Source organism: Sceloporus undulatus, chromosome 6 (assembly GCF_019175285.1).
Source record: "Sceloporus undulatus isolate JIND9_A2432 ecotype Alabama chromosome 6, SceUnd_v1.1, whole genome shotgun sequence".
Taxonomy (NCBI): domain Eukaryota; kingdom Metazoa; phylum Chordata; class Lepidosauria; order Squamata; family Phrynosomatidae; genus Sceloporus; species Sceloporus undulatus.
Window position 1 is genome coordinate 63,659,260 of NC_056527.1, and position 16,102 is coordinate 63,675,361.

General features: G+C 38.7%; 1 protein-coding gene across 1 annotated transcript in view; it reads right to left on the reverse strand.

The window, feature by feature from the left end:
- Positions 1-16,102, reverse strand: part of AMPH (amphiphysin) — a 73,133-nt gene that overhangs the window by 39,210 nt on the left and 17,821 nt on the right. Inside the window, exons 4-9 of the mRNA XM_042473586.1 lie at positions 14,732-14,826; positions 8,928-9,023; positions 7,038-7,145; positions 3,714-3,799; positions 2,998-3,073; positions 1,155-1,237 (exon numbers count right to left, since the gene is read on the reverse strand). Coding sequence (XP_042329520.1) covers positions 1,155-1,237; positions 2,998-3,073; positions 3,714-3,799; positions 7,038-7,145; positions 8,928-9,023; positions 14,732-14,826 — 544 coding nt within the window. The remainder of the gene's footprint in view (positions 1-1,154; positions 1,238-2,997; positions 3,074-3,713; positions 3,800-7,037; positions 7,146-8,927; positions 9,024-14,731; positions 14,827-16,102) is intronic.

Sequence of the window (16,102 nt, forward strand, 5' to 3'; positions counted from 1 at the left end):
TAACAAAAGTGGCTGAAAGTCAGAACAAAAAAGAATTGACTGCGACATGATATCACTTCCAGTTTTGTGAAAATATATTGGGCACGGCTCACCAGGTGTATCTGAGTGCAAGAACTGGCCCCTTTCCCCCATGTGGTTGCCCGCCCCGCTCTCAAAGATACATTATAATAAGCATTTTGGTATGCTGCCTGTGGCAACAGCTACATTGCCAAATTCAGGGAAGCATGAAATCTGAAAGATAATCGTGTTTGAATCTGTACACTAGATTGAGAATTGCGGATGAGGTCATGTGTATTAGAATCCCCACAGATGAGCCCTTAGTTAATACTCTTATCTCTTTCTGGTGTAGCATGACATAATTTAACTTCCTCTGAATTATACCAATTTGCTAACAAAAGTCTGCTTCAAAAACACAATGGCTTGGTACAGACTGCCCCAAAGGGACGGGTCTGTGGCACCCCTTTCTGCACCGGGCTGGGGGCAGGGCAGCCTCACTGGCAGCCCTGTAGTCTCAACCTGGAGTTTTTACAGACCACGGAGAAGCGGCTAAATGCTGCTTCTTCATGGTCCAGAAAAAGGGTGTCCTTGGGGCTTCATGTCCCCAGACACCCCCAGGAGCCACAGCCATGGGAGAAAGGGGCCATCCGGCCCCTTTTTACCCGGCATTGTTCCCACAGCCGTTTGGTTGCTGAGGGAATGATGCACACAGAAAAAAGGAGCTCCGTTTCAGAGCTCCTTCCTGCACCGCAGCCAGGCCACCATAAGCGGCCTGGGGCAGCATGGGGACATCACACAGGCGCCGTGCCATTTGGACGCGGAGCATGCATGACATTGTCATCAAGTGCTTTGTGTGGACGGTGCTGCGTGATGATGGTGCCATCCACACTAACTAGGGTTAGGGAGTGTGCGGTTGACATGTGCTCCCTAAGCCTAGTACAGCGCCAGCACAGCACTTTTATGCCTGTCTGTCTTGGGCCATAAATGGGTTTGACAAAAATAAAAGATGAGGAGAAACACATATATGTTTAACAGAAATGCTATTTACTCCCTACTTTGATTAATTTCCCACACACCAAAACTCTAGGCTCTATTATTGGTATCCTTAGATTAGTATAGACATGTGCACACTGCTGTTTGATAGGCAAAAGGTTTACCTGGGTGCTCCAAGAATGGTGAAGGCTTTGTCAGCGTGCTGTTCCCCGAGCTTTGTCATTACCTCATAAAGTTTGTGGCATAGCTGGAAGTCAAAAAAGTTATCTTAATAAGGGCATTTTAGAGGAAACTGAATCAAGTTAAACTACAAATTTAAATCAAACGTTTTCTTCATAATGGAACTAAGATGAGCCACTCTTTTAAGAATGACACATTATCACAGTCAAGCACACCACACAGAAACTGCAGTGTTTCACACTGAATAGTTAATAAGCTTAATAAAGTGAGCTACAAATATTGTTGGAATATAAAGAAGTATATTCTCTGCTGGAAATGTGAATTGATCAAAGTATAAATAGTTTATAAAAAGAATGGTGTATGACCACTGTCTGTTCACGTAACACAGAATATAGAAACAACCAGCTTTCATGATTGGCATCCTCAACTTTTCAACTCAGAAACCAGAACAACCAATATTGCTTTAATCTGAAATCCTACTACTGTGAATTGGCACCATTTTGCTTCTTGCAACAGGAATGAGTAAATTTTAATTACATCTAAAAATAAAGAACATGGCCATATAACTCATAATCTCAAGAGAGCAATTTCAGTCAAAAAGTGAAAACAGACGTAATAATTATTTTTTGTGGTTGCAATCAGTTATGGTTCTTAGACTAGCTAGTACCGGTGCTTTCCCAGAGCGATCAGCCTGTTAATCATAAATTGCAAAACTGTTTTTTTTTAACACATACACATTTTAATGAAGTAAGTTAGAATATTTACTGTAAATAGCCCAACATATAGTATGATGCCTCCCTGAGATCAAAAAGGAGAAGGAATGACTGATGCCTTAACCAGCTTAGATTTGTTAGCATACAACAGTTGGGTTTGTGCCACAGCTAAGAGGGGACACCTTTTTTTATTGTATCCAATTCTACCTTATTAGACCCAATATTAAAGATGAGATGTGGCCAGAGTGCTGCTCTCAGTTTCTAATGACTTCTTTAATGTAAGAGCATTAAAGAATAATTGATCTCAGGATCTCTTATCCCTTCCCTCTCTTACCATAACAGTTGCAAAGTAGGCGTGGAAATAGTTCCTATACTAATTGCATAAAATAAAATCCTAGGTGTATCTACTCAGAATGAAGAATCACCTCTCAGATAAATTTGGATAGAACCGCAAGGACACTCTGTTGCAAATACAGCCTATGCACAAAAACAAGCATGAATCCAGACTGTGCACATGCATCCTACCTGAAGAACTAAGCAGCCACTATAGAGACTACAGTGGTGTATTTCAGTGTTTAAGGTCAGGTTCATAAACATTACAGAAATTGAAGTACGTGAATATTGGTAAGAATATATTTTGTGAGGAGCAAGCATCCATGATTACTTTGGCAATCCTGGTGCTAATCTATTCTTAGGGATGAAAAACAACTTCATAGTAATTTTAATGAACCAAGATGATACATCTACATAGTCTTACAGTGTTTTGACCTCAGAACTTATTAGCCCAGGGAAGGAGACCCTTTGGTGCTCCAAATGTTTTGGACTACAGCCCACAGCCAGGATAACAAATTGTAAAAGATTATGGGAGCTGTAGACCAAAACATAATGGAAAGCCAAATATTTCTCACATCTGCATTAACCTTGTGTCATGTATATTAAATACATATTACTAAAAACTTCATAATTTTATTACCGCAAGGTTATCTGGCTGTTCCCAGCATAAACATGAACTGTTAAGCATAAACATTTTACTACAAGAAAAAGAACAAATCATACAAAATTAAATTAGTTCAAAACTTTCAACTGCATTTTCCCCACATTCATTTTTACTCACCAAAGCTATTTCTTTGTGAAATTTGGCTTCAAGGCTAGAGACATTTTTGAAAGTGTTCACATAAAAGCCAACTCGCCTATGTAGGAATGACATAGAGATGAAAATGTTGTGAAAAGAAAAATAATAATAATAAGGATGTATGTATTTTATTTCAAAAGTTGAAATAAGCTATTTGCCCCCCGACATACACACAACTTTTAAACTTGGTAAAAAAAAAAACACCAAAAAATTATTCTGCATATAAACACATGCACTGTATTAATTCTAGATATGAAAAAAGCAATGTTACAGACATAAAATATAAAGAACAGACCCACCCTCTGTAAACAGTGGCCCCTCCCCTTTAAACAAACCCATAGTAGCATGACAACTACTATTCCATGTACAATCCCGCACCATATGTGACTCTATGATGGAATGCATATCAATAACTCAAATATACACACCCAAGGTTTGCTTCTAAGACTCCACAGTCCATAATTTTCATATCCTGTGAGCCAATCTATAGGCATACTAGCTCTAAAATGCCTCCCTCGGACCTGCATTGCATTTTAGAGGAACTATTTTGGTTCCCATGAAGATAATTCAACTTTTTGAGGATGTTCATTTTTAGATTACATGTGGTGTATCTCAACTACACTGCTCCCATTGCAAAGATATGCTAAACTAACTTCACAAGGTTTTGTGAAAGTACATCAGCAATTTATAGCAACTACCTTGACCATAAAGATGGCAGCTCTTCTTGCAAATCAATGTTAAAATCTTCAAATACTTTCTGTGCTTTCTGAAACTCTTCTTCTGCCTAGAATAAAACCAAACAGGTAAGGAGTTATTTGGAAACCACAGGGTTTTCAATAGAACATACCATTTCAGGTGGGTATAATAGAACGTATCATTTCAGGTGGGTCTTCTCAGAGAAATCTTAAATAATTTTCATGCTTAATAACTATACTTAGGCCGCAAGGAGGGATGGACAGTGTGAGAATTCTTGTCCATTTCTGAGCCAATAACTTCAGAGAAAGGGTGAAACTACATGCCATATTCCATGTCCTGAATCCCACAGTGGGAAAAAGGTGGGATATAAATCCTTGAAATAAATAAATAAAATAAAATTATTGGGATTGTGGTATACATAGAGAGGATGTTTTCCTCTTTCCTTCATAGTAACAAACCTCACCAACACAAATTCCAATGGAAACCTTTTTTTAAAGCCTTGTACCTGTGAGCACATGTGAGCTGGGGTGGGAGTGGGGGAGTTAAGGGGCCACAGCCAGAGAAGGTATGGATAAGGCTCCCCTCCCCAAGGCACAAAGTCCCAGAGAAAATCATCTGTATGTGTAACATGTCATTTGATTGTGAGGAACATGATCAAAATCAGCATGTTTACAGGAATAAGTGGAACTTTATTAGGTCCTTGTATCATCTGAACCCTATTTGAGAAGTGGGTGCAGTAGCCTACAGCCATTTGCAGTTGCTGTCATCTACCTTCAAGTGAACACCATTATCAAGTCCCTCTCACTGGGTTTTCCTGGCAAGATGTTTTCAGGGGAAGTTTGCCATTGCTTCTCTCTAAGGCTGAGCAAATGTGACTTGCCCAAGATCATCCTGTAGGTTTCCACAGCTGAAAGGGATTTGTACCCTGATCTATTAGAGTCCTAGTCCAACGCTCAGGCCAGTATATCACTCTGGAAATTCAGTGCCGTCCACAGTTGTAATACCGAAGTGCAGCAGAAAGAAACAAGTAGCTCTCACCTTCAGTAAGCTACCATGGGGGCCACACTAAATAAGAGGCAAATGAGATTTAATGTTGGTAATGATTTCAATCTATCCCAATCCAAATAACAGCGTTAGAAGGGAGATTTTCAGCCGGACCAAAGGAATGGGAGGAAAGGACTAACCTCCATCATCTTGATCCTCCTCAGCCCCCTCCCCTATAGTCATTTACATTATCAAAACATGCCTGTTAATTGCATGCATGCAGTTGCCAATATGTCTGTCTTGACTCTGAGATAGCTGGTGTCTGTCTCCAGCCTGAGACCCCTGGTACTTTCGAGGTTTATAGTTGGCATCTCAAGTATCTTCTCACAAGACATCTGGCATCTTTTCACATTACACAATTATAACACTATGATTCTACTTTGACTACCATGGTCTCAATGTATGGAATCCTGGGATTTGCAGTTTTGGAAGGGGTATTTAGAATTCTCTTCCAGAGAGTTCTAGTGCCCCCAAACCATCGGAATCCACAGGGTTCAGCCATGCAGTTAAATTGGAAACATGGTGCTATAAGTGTGTAGTTTGAAAGAGCCCCTAGATACAGCAGCTCAACTCCTTTGTAGAACCCAGTGATCACAATATTTATCATCAAATTGTACAACATAAGGCACAATACAACATCCTGGTGTTAATTCAGGTTTGCCATTGTCAATCTATTATCAAGCCTCTCTATGTATAAAAGGGTAGCTGTCTCCATGGCCATTCATCTCTCCTTAGCACAGATATGCTTGGCAGTGTAGTTTTAAAATTGTTCATAGTGTCATAAAAATATGTAAACCTGTCTGAGTATTTTCAAAAAGTGAGAAGCAATGAATATAATGTTTTATTACCCGAAGAGAAACAAAAAATCAACAAAAGGGTGACATTTCAGTTTGGCTTCAATTTCACATATTACTGGAGTCATTTGAGAACTGCTTCCCTTAAGTCATATATTATTGTCATTTGACAGACCAATATAATTATTTTCTACATAGAATCATAGAATTAGAAGAGACCACAAGGGCCACCAGTCCAGCCCCTTGCCATCCAGGAACTCTCAATCAAAACATCCCTGACAGATGGCCATCCAGCCTTTGTTTAAAGACCTCCAAGGAGGGCCACTACACTCCGAGGGAATGTGTTCCACTGTCGAACAGCCCTTACTGTCAGGAGGTTCCTCCTAATGTTGAGGTGCAATCTCTTTTCCTGCAGCTTGCATCCATTGTTCTGGGTCCTGTTCTCTGGAGCAGCAGAAAACAAGCTTGCTCCCTCCTCAATATAACATCCCTTCAAATATTTAAACAGGGCTATCATATCACCTCTTAACCTTCTCTTCTCCAGGCTAAACATACCCAGTTCCCTGAGACTTTTCTCATAGGGCATGATTTCCAGACCCTTCACCATTTTAGTCACCCGCCTTTGGACATGCTCCAGTTTCTCAACATCTTTTTTGAATTATGGTGCCCAGAACTGGACACAGTATTACAGGTGGGGCCTGACCAAAGCAGAATAGAGTGGCACTATTACTTGCCTTGATCTAGACTCTATACTTTTATTGATGCAGGCTAAAATTGCATTAGACAAATGGTGCTTGGTCGAAAAGAAGGAGTTCACATTACATTTTAACTTGGAGATGGAAGGCAATTCTATCTACACCCCCTTGGGAGCACCTCTCTTCCCCACAGCAAGCTCAAATACCTCTATTTTCTTCTGCTGTTATTCTCAAAATGGCAAGAGGTGAAGATACAGCTTCTCCTATCACCATTTAGATTATTGTTTTAGAAGAAAATAGAGGTATTTGCAGTAGTGTGGAGTGTATTTATGTTTGTTTTGATACACATGGGCATTTTCCACCTCATTTTGAAAATCATGCCTAATAAAGGAAATAAATTTGGTGGATTGAGGGGAATTTGGGTCAGAGGCCCCAAAGTGAGGCCCAGGGACTGCATTTAACCACCTGTTTTAACTGGATCAAAGTAAGAAAAATCACAGTGGGAATATTGTCCACACACCACTTCAATTGTTGTGAAGGAAGGAAAAGCATGAATGTCAGATAGGAATTCCAGCATCCCCTCCTGAGGAAATCTATTAAAAGCCTGGTGCTAGATGAGCTCTATGCAAATATCAGATCACACATTCCACATGGTACATATTTTATGCATTACACTTTTCATGACGTGATTGTGTCTCAGAAAAACAATAATAAAAAAGAGAATACAACGAAACTATTTCACTCACACACTCAGTGAGTCTAATGCTGGTTATAATCTGGAGACGCACCTTACCTTAGAAATTCTACCTTCATCTTTTCTTTTTGAACCCTGCAAAGCTTCTAAGTGATGCCTCGCACTGTCATAGTCCACTAGTTTTCTGCTCCGCTTTGCAATACGATTCTGTAAACAGTGATACTCAAGTCAAATCTCACAGTTGTTCTTGTGTTTTCAAATTATGATATAACCTTTATGGTTCTGGAATGGTTTTTCCTCCCCATTAGAAATATTTCTTCCTACAACCCCCCCCCCCCAGCTGAAGAAATAGACATTGTCTAATATAAAAGCATTGGCTTTTACTTTTTAAAAACACTTAAAGATTAATTGTTTAAATAAAAAACCAACAGTTTCAAACCTTACAAATCATTCTTTCATAGAAAATTTAAAAGATCAAGTTTCTACATTTCATATCAGATTCATTGTATATATAATTTAGACTATATGCATATATATTTAAAATCCAATAACATTGAAACTATTCTTCAGAGATAGAAACCAGCATCTCCAGACCTAATTTGGTGCTGTATATATTCATCAATAGAGTGAATATTATGTCAGATATAGACGGTCCCTCAGCACTGGAGCAATAACCATCAAATCCCATGTTAACATGTTTTTCAGGTTTGGTTAATTAATGAAATAGGCTCGCATAGCTCCTGATAGGCCTCTTATTAAAGTGATCTGTGATCTGTTTTGCATGTACCATGTTTTAATTTCAGCACAGCATATCAGGATTCTGCTTTGTAATAGTTTTTTTAAATGAAGACAATACTTTTTGTTGTTCCTTGGTGCCTTCAAATCGACTCCTCTCACAGTATCATTACTAGTCACAGTAGTAATATTAGCACCATCATGTTTTAATATAGAAGATACATATACAAAGTATAAAAGAAAATAGGCAAAGAAAAACATGCCAGAAAGTAAACTTAACACAGCAGCTGCTAAAATCAGACTTTTATCCGTCAGTAGATGAGAAAATACATTTAACGGGAAAGGTTTCCTGCGCCATAATAACATCTGGGTTCAAACAGAAGAAATCACTAGAAATGTCAGTAACACATTCAAGATGAAATAAAAATTCAGAGGCGCACATTGGTCAGTGCTAACATAACTATCAGGGACATCCTGATTGAGCTTGGCTGACAAATGTTTGGAAGCAATCCCAGTGGGTCAAATATATGATAAAACTGTTTCCTTGCGCCTATTTTTGCTTCAAGAAAGGCGTTCCAGAAAACTTTCCAAATGTGAGGAATTTAAAACAGTGCTAATCAAGACAGCTACTAAGGCCCAAAACACACTGCAGAAATAATACAGTGTGAGAATGCTTTAACTGCCTTGGCTCAGTGCTAGGGAATCATGGGAATTATATGTGAAGTCGAAGGCTTCCCTGAAGATGCCAGCCATAGATGCTGGCGAAACATCAAGAATAAACTCTTCTAGAACATGGCCATATAGCCCAAAAAAAACACAAAAAACTATGGGAATAATAGTTTGTTGTGGCACCAGAGTTCTCAGACAGAGAAAGCTAAATGTCTCACCAAACTACAGTTCCCAGAATTCCCTAGCACTGAGCCAGGGAAGTTAAAGGGGTCTCAACCCAGATTATTTCAGCAGTGTGTTTTGGACCCAAGTAAAACATCTTCAGACAGACCAAGGCAGTTGGTCCAGAAGTGTGGGCCATTTAAAAGTGGTTTACAGAGGCAGAAATGCAGAGATTTCCTTCTACTCTTTTCCAAAATGGAAGAATGACAGGAACTGAGCAAATGCACACTTCTAGATATACATGCATATCATACACATTATGCTGTATGTGCAGAACACTTAGACACTCTCTTTTCTAAAGTACAGTATTTCTGTTTCCACTGTCAACAATGTAAATTAATATAAACTGAGACACTGTAGTACCTTTATATCAGGAAACTGCCCCAGATATGTATCCAAAGTCAATAGTGATCCATCTACCAGCTTTTGATGGAAATCTTCCCAAAGCACATCACATTTCTTGGGAGAGAAATAAAAGTACAGTGAAGATGTAGATTAAAAGCAAGACAATTTACATCCATAATCCAAACAGGTACACAGAATTTACCTGGAAATGCAAAATACATCTTTAATCACATGAGACTAGCATAGATAAACCAAATCAAGAAGACTTGTAGAAATGTTGACTTAACAAGTCCCGCTGGTTAAATAAGTCTGCTCTAGTACTGTGAGAATTGGATTTAGCCCTTCAGTTTTAATCCAATTAAATGTAGTTCAAATGCTAAAAACAACATTTCCCACATTGCTTTCTGGCAGGGTTTACTGAAGGATCTGGTTATTGCTCCTTAAAATCAACACAATAACAGCAACAGTAAAACTTTTCTAGGCTTGAAATTTCCCTTATCAGGCACAGACCTTAATATTAAATGTATTTAGCTAGAGTTGGAATAATCCTGTTCCGTTCATCTATCCCTCACGCCCCCAAATCTTTCAACCCAAGAAAAGGAGTAAACTCTCAAGAATACTTTCTATTCTGATGAACAACTAGAATTTGGACTGGAAAGTCATATTCCAGTTGGAGAGGACTGACTGCACCCAGAACCCCCAGATTCTGGTAGGTTCTGGATTTGCTGCAGAAAGAACATGTGAAATAAGGCCCAATGTGGTATGTGGTGTCATCTGCCATTGATCTGGTAGAATGAGCTCAAACATGCTTTGGTCTTTGACTTTTTGCCAAATCGTAACACAGTTATATACCTTTAACCATCTAGATAGCTAAATAGATTTGCTTAGATACTTTTAGCCCCAATGATCTCGAATTGAAGGATATAAACAGAACTTCTGTTCTCCTGAACCATTTAGTCCTTTTCAAGTAAAGTCCTACTGCTCTTTTGGCATCCAAGGAATGCCACTTCCGTTCCAATGGATGACCTGGCTCAGGCTTTGCCTGTATGCTTAGGCATATAGAATGGTAAAGAAATGGAGTAAGCACTAAATTTGCATTGTGCCAGGGATCTCTAGTACAGACATCTCAAACCATGCTAGTCCCACAGTCTCTCAACATGTGAGCTTCAGAGTATGGAGATTCTCCTAGCCATGCTAGGCCTTCCTTTCCAAACTGCACTGTGTTCTGGATTCCACAATCCATTCCAGAGTTCATGTGGATTAATACAAATCTATTCCTGGTTAAATTAAGCAGGCCTCTTTTTTCCCAAGGGCCTCATGCCCAAAAAAAATGTGTATGTGCATATATGTGTGTGCAATTCTCTCTTTCTCACTCTCTGGGATGACATGTTAAATATATTAAATTAAATGATATACAATACCACAGAGCATTTTAGCTCAAGTATTACAGGTTTAAGATTAAATATTGTAATTTGAAACAGTATCTCTTTTTTTAACTGGGAAGTAGAATTTTCCATCTGTCACTATGAATCTGGATTTGAATTACTGTCGCTTCACCAAATAAACAAGACAATTGTCAGCATAAGCTGTTGCTTAGTTCTTTGTGAACCCCTTTGGAAATGCTCACTGGCACTCTTTTGCCCTGAAGCCTTCATAGCAGGGGCTGTTGCAATGATGTAGGAGGCACAATAGGACTGTGTCATACCAGATTAAAACTACATTTCCAATTAAATTTAAAAATCACAAATGATGCTCCAGTGCAAGGCCATTCTTCAAAAACGCTTTCTAAATTATAAACCCGTAAATACTCTGGAATTAGGGAGAGGAAAAGGAGAGAACTGATAATGGGGTTAGAGTGTGATGGATCCAGAGAGGCATCACTGGTGCCCTGAGTTTACCTGAAAACAAGAGATTAACACAGGCAAAGAAACACAATAGGGTTTTGGGTTTTTTTGAGCAACAGAATGCAACGGATGGTGTGCCTGATGGATTTACAGTATAACCCTCAGAGAAAAGGGATCTGCGTTTGAACCAGAACTGACAAGATTCAGAGGAGTATAGAAACAGTAGCCACAGAATACAGAGTCCCAATCACGTGTTTACCAAAAAACTTCACCTACGTTATCATGTAAATATTACAGTATATGTTGGGAATTTTTGAACCTCCAGATGTTTGTGAACATTTATGTAATATTTCATCAAACCTTACCATCGCAAGGGTTGATGGAAACTTGCATTAGCAACATATGAAGGGCCAAACTTTCCTCTTATTGCTTTTAATTATAAAAATACTAGGATTATTATACCCACTTATCCACTAAAGCTGATGATGTGTGTGGTCTAAATCCATTTCTTAGTAGTTGTAGTAGTAGTAGTAATGTGCATTCAAGTTATTTCTGACTTATGGTGACCCTAAAGTGAACCTATCACAGGGATTTCCTAGCAAGATATATTGGAGAGGGTTGCCTTTGCTAAGGCTGAGAGAATGTAACTTGATGAAGAACATGCAGTGGCTTTCTATGGCTAAAAAGGGGTTTGAACCCTTATCTTCCAGAGTTCTAATTCAGCACTCAACTTACTATACCAAAGTGGCTCCATCTGTTAGTCCTAATCAGAATTTATGTACCGTATGTGGTGACTAAGGAGTTCATCACACTAATGAAATCCCACAGGAAAATGGGAGTTTAACAGGAGTTAAATGAGATTTGAATTTAAACAAAATTTGCAAATTTGGGAAGTTCATCACACTAAGGGACTGCCCAAGTGATATAACACAGTTAATCTGATGCAAAGCAGACAAAACCGGCAGATTTTTTACTTTTGGGTTATTTTTAAGTAAAAAGCTGCTGGTTTTCTCTACTTTGCGTTCAGATTAACTTTGCATTATTTCACATTAACTGCAATGTCATGTGATAAACTTTGGTCATTTCTGGGTTTTCTTTGCTTTAAATCTTGCTTAACTCCAGTTTTCCCACAGAATCTCGCTAGTATGATAAACTCCTTAATTAGATTGCCCCTGATGATTATATCAACACTAGTTGGGACTAAAATTTTGATTAGGTCCGTGTGTGAGGAAGTGTATAACTTACCAAAGGACAGCTAGAGAACTCACAGCAGAGGAAAAATGCCAGTAAGACTGGAAAACAAGGTACTTATTCCCAATCAGCCATGTGGTTCATGCAATAATGCTGGGACTAGTTACTTCCTTGCAGTTAAATCTACCTCAATTTATTTTTGCAAAGATAAAATAGGTGGGAAGAACCATGCATGCCACTCTGAGTTCCTTGGAATAAGGCAGGATATAAATGTTATAAATTAAATCTGTAAAATGAGAATATCCTAATTCATGTTCTTGGCCTCTGCAGTACACATATTTTAGATTATGACAAAACCTGCATTCTAAAAATCACTAAAGGTCGAAATGCATTCAGAAAGGAAAACAATACAATACAGAAAAGATTAAGAGCCACTGCAGGGCTTATTCACTTATTCACACAAAGATGCAAACAGTAAGAAGGAATTACTGAAGAATTTGAATACTGAGGTGTTGTTTATGTTATAAACATGTTGAATACTGGACGTCACAAAATTTAGCTCATTTGGAACTATCATTTGAAGTGTAGGCCATGAGTAATTATTACAACCATTGCTCAGGAAATGGTTTCTACTTTTTAGTAGTACATTGTTTAATCACAACAATGGCCTGGTACATACAGTACCTGTATTTTTGTCTGGAGCGGCGACGGCCTTTTTTCCTCCAGAGGAAAGCCGCAGCCGCCAAACGATGCAGCTTCCCTCTGGGTTCTTTTTACACCATGCTAGTTACGTCTGAGTGTGCCAATGGTGCACTCATGATGTAATTGGCACAACGCGACATGTGGACACAATGCGTCTGTTATGTCATAATGGCGGTGCCCGTCTACACAGGGCACCGCCATTACAGCGCCACCGGTATGTGCTAGGGTTAGGGACCACACGGTTGCCGCACAATCTCTAACCCTAGCTATGCTGCTGTCACACCACAAAAGGGCCGTCTGTCCCAGGCCAATGTTCCAAGTGATAATGGACCAGAGCAAAGTGAACATCAATCCCAGCAGTTTTCCATTAATTTCCAGACACAAGTCCAGATAAATTAAAATATGGGAGGTTCCTATAAAACCACCCGACTAAATGTTTTTTGGTTTTTTTGTTGGGTTTTCAGGCTATGTGGCCATGTTTTAGAAGATTTTCTTCCTGACATGTTCTAGAACATGGCCACATAGCCCGAAAAACCCACAAAAAACATGGATGCCGGCCATGAAAGCCTTTGATTTCATAAATGTTTTTTCTTGAATAAATTACTAGTGCTTCTTAGAGGAATATCAAAGTTACCTAAAGGAATTAGACTTATGTTCCTCAAACTTCCTGGCCATAACTTGCACTGATGCTTGTTCATTCTTCTGTCTGGTCTCCTTTGTCCTCTCACCTCTATTTGATACTACACTATCAAAATCACTCACTTCTCTTGCTGCCCTAATCACCCAGTGCTCCTCTTAAAATCCTACATTGATTTCTTGTCAGCTCCTGGATACAGCATATACTCCTCACCTTTATCCCCACTGACAAATGGAACAAATATTAGAAGCCCCTGGTTCTCCTTTTCACTTGATTTAAGATCAAAATATAAATATGCTACTATGGTTCATCTCAACCTCAGGATATCGCATTCTAAATTAAATGATCTCTGCCAGAAGGACTAGAAAGAGATCTGCTTGTGCCATGAGAGATTTGCACAGGTTGACTTCTGGATTAGACAGGGAACTACAGTTCTGATTTAGTTCAAGACAGCAGTGACTTCTCATAGGTGAATTTGCATTACAGAATTGAAAATAACAGTAACAGCTTTTACAGTAACTCAATAGGTTCTTCCTTATCATTTTTCTATATATGCCCTCTTTCAAGTGTCTTCAGGATTGTGTATTTTCTTATATTAAAAAGTCTATCAAATATGCAATATTTTAATTCCTAAATAATAAAAGAGCAACTCTGAGCGAGTTCTCTACTGTAACATGTCTTCTCCTTCCAAAAGGATAACTTTAAAATCCACAAAACAGTGATACTGTCATTGGGCCAACAAAATGCACAAAATACATGTTGCAAGCTTTAGAAAATCCACTGGCTTTTTTCTTCATCAAGCAAAAATTATGACAATGTTAGTCATAGCCCTGGGTTTTTTCAAGATGTGACTGTTTTCAGTTCTGGTGGTACTGGAGGGAAATTCATGCAAGTGGGCCCTTCCTCCTAGCTATGTGTGTACTCCAGGAAATTAAAAATATACATTCGTTAGCAAGACAAAAAGAGATACCCCTCTTGAGATTCAAGTTGTCTTCCTCCTTTGTGAATCTACAGGCTCCTTTGCTAAGCAGAAAGCACTGGGTTTCTTAAAAAGCCCTCAATGGTTTTGCCTTTGAAAACATTTTTTAGATGCTATTTTGGTAAAACATGCCAAAGATAAGTCTTTTTTTACCCATTCCAAAGGATGGATAGTTTGGATCTGGCCATTGTTTCTGCCTTGATATCATCTAGATTAGATTATAATGCAAAAACGTAATTTTCCCAAACTGTAGTTTTTAAAGCTCTTGATGTAGGATGTTTGGCTTCTTCAGTTTTGTATAAAAAGCTTGCTTTAAACATTTACTTCTGAGAATGATGCACATGCAACAGGTTACAAGTGAGTAACATTATTAATCATTATGGATTTTTCCTGGTTCTTTATATTGTTTTTAGTCACAGGAGAGTGAGAGTAACAGGATAGTGTCTTAACTTTTAAAAAACAATCTTACCTCTCCGACCATTTTTACATCTTCCCGGCCGTACCAATCAGGCTCATATACTTCATGTAGAGACTCTGTAAGTTTCTTTGATGCATCTTGCATGCCTAGAATGTTTGAATGCAAAGAAGCCATTGTTGACAACTGGTTGTGTAAAATGAACTACCATTTAGTTTAGCAACCATCATTTGTGAAGTCAGGTGGCTGCAGTAGTCATTTCAGAAAACTGCACAGCAGAATAAGAGAGAAGCAAGATTCTTCTACCACCTCTGATAGGATCAGATGCCTTTGAGCCTTACTTAACTTTCCCTTAGGAGCAGCCATTCCATTGCTTCCATCAATTCCATCCACTTACAGACACTATAAGAAATATAGTGTTTTCCCCTCACTCTTTAACTACCCTTTAATCCTTGTGGTCATGTCTGAAATTTAGACCACAAAATGTGTGGTGAGCTTTTTTTCGGCTCAACGAAGGATACACGTTCAATAAATTAATGTATAATATAAGTAAACATGGAAACATGTTATATATCACATGACAAAAACATTAGTTACCATTATAATTCTTGCATTTGGAAATTATTTCACAGCCTAACTGTTTCACAGAAATTTTACTTGCCTTACTTTTTCTTTTAGTTTAAAGGAAGCTAGGTCTTGTCCAAAAAAAGAGAGGAGGAAATGCATCAACAAAAACACAGCACAAAAAAGACACAGATTTCCATAATATCTGGATGTGTACAGATGCGAATTTAGAAAGAACCACAACAATTCAAACTGAACTGCAGTACATTTCACCATACTAGGGAGAATGTGAACAGGGGGTCTTTTCAGACTGCTGTCCTAGTGCTACATGCTGAAGGGCAACCTCAATGTCCCTGTGCTCCCTTCTGCTTCTCTAATTTGAAATCAGATTTGGATGCAACAACCCTTCTTCATCTCTAGGATGCCATCAAATAGAGCACTGACCTCTATGAAGGAGAGCAAATGGCCATTGTAAAGCAACACAGGTAATGAAGGGTCTACCATTTTGGGGATTTATGTCTAATGTCTTTGCTGCCATAGAGAAGCCATAATCAGCTAAGGACAACCAAGTGCAAAATTACATTCTTCCTTTCAGTACAAATGGAGCACAGTACACATCAAGGGGTGGGATAAGGTGATTTTAATTACTGTATATACTCACCTATAAGTCGACCTCATGTATAAGTTGAGGGCAGGATTTGGGGCCAAAATTATGGATTTTACTATCACTTGTGGATAAGTCAGAGGTAAAAGTTAGGGGCATATAGCAAAGGATCTAAATTAGTGGACCCCAAGCTGTGCTCTTTAAGGGATTTTAGACTTCAGCTCCTACAATCCAAAGCTACTAACCAACATGGCTGA